We start from the raw sequence: 8413 nt of genomic DNA, 5'->3' as shown, positions 1-8413 counted from the left end.
ATTTAGTCTGAATGTGTTAGCAGCCAAAATCAACCTAGAAGAAATCAGGCCCAATCCTACTCATGACCTTTCACCTACACATGGGAGTTTCACTCAAAAATGAAGATCAACTCAACTCTTGGTATTGCATTTATAGGATTTGAGTTGCTTCTGCAAAATAATGGGGAAATATTGGAAATGATGAAGGCTTTTTCAAATGTTGTGATAATGTCATTCATAAGTGAGTATTTGTCAGAGTAAAACACACTAGGAAACTACTGAAAAAACAAAACCACATAACATCCTGTACATGAAACAAAACACATGTGTCTGAATTTGAATATGTATATTTTACATTTTTTTCAACATGTCAACATATTCAACATAGCCATGTGATTTAGTCAGTGCTACAACTGCAGTCACCCACAGTCTTCTGCATCCGCCCAGTGCTCTAGCTTGTTGACATTTCCATCAAGTGCAATCCCAGAGGATGTCACGTTGAGCAACAGCGTTCTGGAGCCCACTGCTGACTGCATTCTGAATGTTTTAGCCTGGACATATGGAGGACTTAGTATATTTCGTTTTGGTCTTTGGCTACTCTCTCTCTCTCTTTTCCCCTTTGACGTCATCTCTATGTTGGAGACCTTCATTACTAGTTGACTAGTGAGACAACATAAACACATCACGCTTTCATGCCACTTTAACTGCCAAGTCTTTAGAAGGAGACCAGGCCCACACGGCTGTGTCTGTGCTGACTGTTGTGTTTGAACGGCTCCATGGGGTTTTCAGAGGTCCTCTTTCTTCTTTATGATGATTTGTCTGATCAGAGCGGCTATGTCAGGTTTCATGACATCAATGGGCTCCTCTGGTCTCCAGAACTTCACAACTTGACCGTCGGGGTTGACCAGATACTTCCAAAAATTCCACCTTGGTTCCTTCTTCGAAGAATCTAAAAATATTCAGAGCATACTTTCATGAGCATAAATGGCACCTTTGGAATCAGACTCTAGCATTGTCATAAAATCAGAAACAGAATAAAGGAAAACAGAAGCAAATCTCAAAGTTTGATTAAGCAGATTGCAATATATGTGGTGGTTTACTGATCTAGATTCATGAAATGAAACAAAATCTTTTAGATTTGTTGATCTAAACAAAAATTTTACCTTGTCACTAGCTCAAAAGTTTCAGCTGCTTGAAAGAATTTTAATTTATTTGAAAGGCAGAGTGATAGAGAGGGAGAGACAGAGCGATCTTCTATTCTCTGGTTCACTCCCCAAATGACCACAATGGCCAGGGCTGAGCCAGGCTGAAGCCAGGAGCCTGGAACTCCATCTAGGTCTTCTGCTGCTTTCCCAGGAATATTAGCAGGGAGTTGGATTGAAAATAGAGCAGCCGAGACTGGATTTGGCACTCATATGGGATGCTGATGTTGCAGGTGATGACTTAATGTCACAACACCAGCCCCCCTTAACATTTTCAAAGATAAAATTATGCCCTAAAGGACTTACTTGACAATGGAAATATATGAATTGTTTTTTGTATTAAATACATTTATATTAAAATTTTTGATATTTTTACATTTTTCTATAGCTGAAAAAGATAAGGAATTCTAAATAATCATATTTTGATAAAAATTTATATAAGAAATACAAATTATTTCCATTTGTTATCCACAACTTGTTTGTATTATTGACTAACATGAGAAAAAATACAATGATTATAACTAAAATTTATGAAGCACTTAACCCTGTGCCTAATATGTATGATTCTCAGGGGTCAGCATGGTGATGTAGCATGTAGAGCCACTGCCTGAGACACTGGCATCCCATACTGGCACCAGTTCATGCCTGGCTGTTCCACTTCCTACTCCCTGCTAGTGGCCTGGGGAAAGCACTGGAAAAATGACCCAAGAGTTTGGGCCCCTGCACCCCATGGGAGACCTGAATGAAGTTCCTGGCTCCTGGCTTTGGCCTGGCTCAGCCCTGGCCATTACAGCCATCTGGGGAGTGAACTAGTGGATGGAAGATCTCTGTCTCTCCTTCTCGCTTTGGTTTTCAAAGCAATCAGTCAATGTTTAAGAAAAAAATAAATGCTACTCAGTGCTTTCAATGGCTGTTTCCATTTCATCTTTACAGCAACTCAGTGAGGCAGATATTATTATCCCCATTTTGCAGATGAGAAAGTTGGAGGCCTGGACTCCAGACCGTGTGACCAGTGAATGGTAGGCACGGGACTGAAGGGCGGGCCTTTTACTCCAGAGCCTGTGCCCCCACCTCTGGGCTCGGTTACCCTCCCCATCTCAGCCCAGTGAAACCTTAAATCCTGGTAACTTTTTTGATTCCATGGGGTGAGTGGGAGTTCAGAAACCCTTTTAGTGATACAAGGGAGCAGTTACCAGCCCCAGTGCCTGAGCGTTAGGCTGCTGTGACAGGAACGGCTAGTTCAGGGACATACGCTCTGGATTTTCTTCCCTCAGTGTACCCCAGAAATAAAAGAAGGGCGTGAAGACCTTACTCTGGTGATCGCTGATGGTGTTAGGTGTTAGGTCAGCCTTCCCTAGAAGTTAAATATCATGTTTCTAGAAGATTCTGATCTCGCACTTCTATGGAACCTTGTAGAGTACCCTTATCTGGTTTGGTTGGAGTGGAAGCTTGGTTGCCTGACTGGGGTCCTGCTTTATCAAAAGTTATAGTATCCACAGTGAAAATCGGCCTGGAGATGCCGTCAGCCAAAGTGAGGTGAGAGACTGCTATTGGCTGACCGTCCTGTGGAGCAGTGGCTGGCACAGAGTAAACAGGGTTTCATTTTTCTGTTAGCACACTTAACCCTCAAACACTCTTAGGAGGCAGGGAGTATTGTCAGCCTCGTTTTATGAATGAGGAAATAGACAAGCTGACTTGTTCCGGAAGCCACACAGCAAAGGCGACTTGAGCAGGGGTTTGCATGCAGGTAGCCTGTACCATCACAGCACCACACTGCCAGCACGCTAACCGGCCTTGGCGTCTGTCCACAGAGTTCTGGGGTCTGCCTAATTGTACAGACAGTCTTGCTGTCCTGTTCTCTGGACAAATCAAGTCACACTGCTGTGAATTCTAACAAACACCTGCTAAACTGAGATAGTCATCCTTGAGAATAATGTCTCAGAAAAGAATGGCGACATAAAATCAACCACAAAGGGATGTTTGACTAGTGCTCAGCAGCTTTCATAATGGGGGGGGGGGCTCTATCTCCTCAAATGCTAGGTAACTAAGAGGAGAACTGCGGTCCTTCGTGACAATAGCCATGGCCACACTTCAAGTACGTTCTTTAGGGTGATGGTCAGTAGGAGTAAACTCCCCTGGAGTAGAATTCTTCTGCCACCTAAAACGTTATCACATTGATTTCCAGGATGCACACCTTCTAGAAAGTTACAAAGGATGAAATTCTGGCTCTCTGATGGCTCCATGAAACCTTCCCAATAAAACATTTCAAACAAACTCGGAAAGTTATGGTCCTGGTGTAATGTGTTTGAAAGTGAGAAGCAGCAGACAACATTAGACTGGTGAGGGAAGGCAGATATTTACCAACAAGGAATCTGAAAGCGGGTTCAGCTTCAGATCCTAGAATCTTAATCTTGTGGAAGATGGGGAATGTTACTCCGTAGGTGCTTCTGGCGAAGGATTCTACTTCCTTGCTGGGCCGGGGCTCCGAGTCTCCAAACTGATTGCATGGAAAAGCCAGGACGCTGAAGTGGTATGGTCCAAACTCTTTGTGCAACTCCTTCAGGGCTAAGTAATTTCTGTCTGTGAGCTGGCAGTCACTGGCCACGTTTACAACTAGCGTAACCTCCCGGAAAAAGAAAAAAAATCCAACCGGAAAGTGAAGCAAAAGATTAAAAAAAAAAAAAAAAAAAAAAAAAAAAATCTTGCAAGTACTTAAAATCCCAAACCATTTCAGGGGAATATAACATCTGATAGATCTTATTTCATAGTTTTAGATGTACTCAGTTTCTTTGAAAACCATAGCCCAGATTCATGAACTAAGATTCGGAAATATTACTGGATTAGAAAAGCATTAGGTATCGCCAAAGTTCAAGTAAAAGACAATAATATGAGAAATGAGAGTGCTTTGTAATGTTGTTAGATATTAATACCGTTATTAATGTCACCATATTCACATTACTAACTGTAAGCTTTTCTAAAAACAGCACAAACATTGAAGCATTTTAAAGAGAGTAGGTTAAGAAAGCTTATTCATTAGAATTATCAAAACGATCGAACTCTAGGTGTCACACTAATAACATAACTTTAAAGACTGAATTCTAAGGACCATGTACGATTCTGACCGAGGAAGTGGGCAGAGACACAAAAAGAGTAGAGATAAAAAAACCGAGAGGATGCAACTTACTTTGCCTTTAAACTTTTCCAGAGAAACGGTTCTTCCTTTTGCATCTTTCACTTCAAAGGCATAGAAGCTGTTGATTTTAGGTTTTAGGAATTTTAGTTGTAGAAGAAACAGTGTTACCGTGCACAGAAGCATTGACAGCAAAACTGCAAATACCTTTGCTTTGGGCCCGGAGCATTTCACTGGGTAAGCGCTAAGAGGCTCCATTTTGGATGATTCCAGAGGGAAGGCTCACGCGGCTGGAATTCAAGGAGGAGCTGAAACTTGAAACCCCGCTTCGTTTAGCGGAGAGCCGGGAAGGACTTGCACGGATAGAGCTCCTTCCGCGGATAAAGCTCCTTCTCAGAAGGGGAGTGCAGTGAAACTCTCGAACGAGATAAAGAACCCTTCAGATGTCAATGCATTTGTGATTGGAAATGCAATTTTTGCTAGAAAAAGCAAGACATTAACATCCTCCGGACCAAAGCAAAGATTTGGCCAGAAGATGGCGCTCTTGTGACTCGCTCGCCGGGAAGCGCCCGCACCGCGGGGAGCCTGCCGCGCTTCGACAGAACTAATGGGTTGGCCCGGGGAGGATTGCGTGCAGTTAAAGGCCAGGAACAGTTCAGAGTGTAGATCTACGGACGTGGTGTGCGCATGGCCTGCAGGAACTCAGTATTGCATGCTGGGCCTGTTCAAGGACCCGATGGTGGACAGAGCAGAGAAATAAGGCAAATACCAGGAGAACACAGTAAAACAGATGAAAAAATTGAAGGCATTAAAAAACACATCTCTAGCTTGAAACAAACTATAGGCCAGTGTTTTTCAAATGTTTGATCATGACTGCCAGGAAGAATGTACTTTATTATTATTATTATTATTAATTTTTTAAATTTTTTATTAAAAAATTTTTTTAAATTTTATTTTTTACAGGCAGAATGTATAGTGAGAGAGAGAGACAGAGAGAAAGGTCTTCCTTTTTGCCGTTGGTTCACCCTCCAATGGCCGCTGCGGCCGGCGCATCTCGCCGATCCGAAGCCAGGAGCCAGGTGCCTCTCCTGGTCTCCCATGCAGGTGCAGGGCCCAAGGACTTGGGCCATCCTCCACTGCCTTCCCGGGCCATAGCAGAGAGCTGGCCTGGAAGAGGGGCAACCGGGATAGAATCCGGCGCCCCAATTGGGACGAGAACCCGGTGTGCCGGCGCCGCAAGGCAGAGGATTAGCCTGTTAAGCCACGGCGCCGGCCTACTTTATTATTTTTAAAAAAGATTTATTTATTTATTTGAAAGGCAGAATTACAGAAAGGCAGAGGCAGAGAGAGAGGTTTTCCATTCCCAGGTTTACTCCCCAGATGGCTGCAACAGCCGGAGCTGAGCTGATCCGAAGCCAGGAGCCAGGAGCCTCTTCCAGGTCTCTCATGTGGGTGCAGGGGTCCAGGGACTTGGGCCATCTTCTACTGCTTTCCCAGGCCATAGCAGAGAGCTGGATTGGAAGTGGAGCCGGGGGGACTCGAACCAGTGCCCATATGGGATGATGGCACTGGAAGCAACGGCTTTACCCGCTACACCACAGTGCTAGCCTCAAGAATGTACTTTACAGCATAGCCAAGTACATACACACATACCCATACAGCTGAGCCATCACTGCTTGAGCCATCAATACTGCCTCCCAGGGTGTGCATTAGCAGGAAGCTAGAATCAAGAGCAGAGGCAGGACTTGAACCCAGGCCCTCTGACATGGCCTGGGACATGGGCATCCTAACGGGCGTCTTAACTGTGAGACCAAATGCCCATCCGCATGTCACTTAACTGGGATAATTCTGTGCTGGTGTCCTCTGGCGGAGTCATTTAAAGGGTCAGAGTCCTGGTGTTTCTGTCACACTGACGCCACCATGTTACTTACACACCCTGGCCTTGTGCACAGGTGGGATCCTTGGGCCTGCAGTGTGGCCCTGTCCTGGGCACGTGTCAGAAACGCGGCGCCTCTGCTCCCACCCAGAGCCTGAATCGGAGGCTGCATTTTACAGGATCCCCTCCTGACTCACGCGCACATTTCGAACCCAACCTTTTCTTGGATTCAGAGCCACAAGAGTCTGTTTTCCCTTTGTCTTTCAAAGCAGGTGTGCTTCATGTCCTCATACAGATACTATATATATATTTTTAAGATTTATTTATTTGAAAGAGTTACAGAGAGAGGTAGAGCCAGAGAGGATGGTCTTCATCCACTGGTTCTCTCCAAATGATCACAATGGCCAGAGCTGAACTGATCCGAAGCCAGGAGCCAGGAGCTTCCTCTGGGTCTCCCATGGGGGTGTAGGGGCCCAAGGACTTGAGCCGTCTTCTTCTGCTTTCCCAGGCCATAGCAGAGAGCTGGATTGGAAGTGGAGCACCTGGGACTCGAACTGATGCCCATATGGGATGCTGGCATTGCAGGCTGGGGCTTTAACCTGCTGTGCCACAGTGTCTGCCCTGATATTAGATATTTTAACTAACTCCTCAGGCCAATGTCCAAGCAAACAGTTCAGTGACTTGTATTTTCATACTTAATTCACGGATGGATATTAAGATGTCACTTGGAATGCCAGCATCCCAAATCCAAGCACCTGGACTCGAGACCTGGCTCCTCTCCGGATCCTATTGTCCTGCTAGTGTGCATCCTGGGAGAGGCAGCAGGTGATGGCTCACGTACTTAGATCCCTGCCACCCAGTGAGGTCTGGGCTCCTGGCTTTGCCCTGGTTGGGCCCTGGCTATTGTGGGCATGTGGGGAATGAACCAGCAGATAGGAGATTTCTCTCTATCTCCATCTCTCTCTGTCTCTTTGCCTTTCAAATAAATAAAACAAAAGATTTCAAAAACGAATCCATAGAACTGCTATAATTTGGACCATGTAAACCCATCCAGTGTGACTGTGCTTTGAGGTGAAGAGACAGAGCAGTGACCTCTGGGAGGGTGCTGATGACCACCCTATGGCAGTGTCCCCTAGAAAGATATAATTTTCATAAGGTCATTACAGTAGTTTCTAGCCCATTGCTTCATAAGTACAGAAATTTCCATCAGGTGGTCCAGAGATGAGCTAATTTGAGAAGGCCAAACTTAGGCTGTACAAACTTGCACAGGATTATTGCATAATATAATATTAGTAATATAATTTGCCAGTTTTTACAACCAGAAACAAAACGACGATGCAGGTTGGTGTGATGAGAAAATCTGCTCCACACAGACACTACTTTGAAAACGTCAGTGTGCATCGCTCTTCAGGAATGACAGAGTCAGGTGGTTAGTTCAATGTTTCTAAGACTTCAACAACTTCAGCCAGTGCAGGCATGATCCATCCACACAGGCCCATCAGCCAAACACTCAAGACTGCAGTTTGGAGAACTCTCGTGCCAGACGGGTTGGATGAACATAGAGAGAATTTGGCCTTTGCACACTTCCTGTTTGTTCGTTTGGCAAAGTCTTTCATCTGTATGCATTTTGATGTTCTCTCTCAGCCCTCTGGGGTCTGTTCTCATTGCTTAACGTTTCTGTTTATTCTCTGATGACAAATATAGCGAAATGGCAGATTTCTCTGCTTAGGGGCTAAAGAACTACCAGGACCCTTTCAGTGGGTAAAGAAAGGCTTCCTAACGCAGAGGAAGAGTGATGTGTTGAAGGTCAAGGCTGGGAAAAAGCAATTGGCTCAGTTACTCAACCAGCTCAGGTGTTGTCAAGGATACAAATGAAAGTGCGGATGAAGAAGCCAGCCTCATACGGATGTAAAAGCTACTGGAGACAAGAGAACACACATGACACAGGGAAGAATTATAAGGCAGCCGCTAATTTTGCTGGAGAAATGATTTCTATAAATAAAATGACTTTATGCTGAATACAGTTTCCTTTGGTATATCCATTAATCCCTTTATGGTAAGTCTTTGAAATAGGAGGAGGTTAACTCTGCCTAGATCCCGGAGCTGGTGGGTGGAAGAGCCAAGAGTAGAATCTAGGGCTTTGAATTTCACAACCAAAGTTGTTTCACCTGCATTAAACCATTTCTCTGGAATAAGAAAACACCATAGGCAAGACTGCCACAGTGC

At 44.7% G+C, this 8413-nt stretch overlaps 1 protein-coding gene across 3 annotated transcripts; it reads right to left on the bottom strand.

Moving 5' to 3' along the window:
- Nucleotides 1-310: 310 nt before the first annotated feature.
- GPX8 (glutathione peroxidase 8 (putative)) lies at nucleotides 311-4829 on the bottom strand. 3 transcript variants are annotated; one of them, XM_062212078.1, is made up of 3 exons: nucleotides 4519-4806; nucleotides 3543-3804; nucleotides 311-928 (listed from the first exon to the last, which is right to left on the bottom strand). In XM_062212078.1, exons 1-3 carry the CDS (start codon nucleotides 4567-4569, stop codon nucleotides 765-767), a joined length of 477 nt encoding a protein of 158 aa, XP_062068062.1. In that variant the 5' UTR covers nucleotides 4570-4806; the 3' UTR covers nucleotides 311-764. The 3 variants fall into 3 exon arrangements, with proteins under 3 accessions (XP_062068062.1, XP_062068061.1, XP_062068063.1); XM_062212077.1 differs by having other exon boundaries at nucleotides 4366-4802; XM_062212079.1 differs by lacking the exon at nucleotides 3543-3804 and having other exon boundaries at nucleotides 760-928; nucleotides 4366-4829.
- Nucleotides 4830-8413: the final 3584 nt, after the last annotated feature.

The sequence above is a fragment of the Lepus europaeus genome, chromosome 15 (genome assembly GCF_033115175.1).
Source record: "Lepus europaeus isolate LE1 chromosome 15, mLepTim1.pri, whole genome shotgun sequence".
In the NCBI taxonomy this organism is placed as follows: domain Eukaryota; kingdom Metazoa; phylum Chordata; class Mammalia; order Lagomorpha; family Leporidae; genus Lepus; species Lepus europaeus.
The sequence above is the reverse complement of the archived record's forward strand: the minus strand, read 5'-3'. Positions and strand labels throughout refer to the sequence as shown.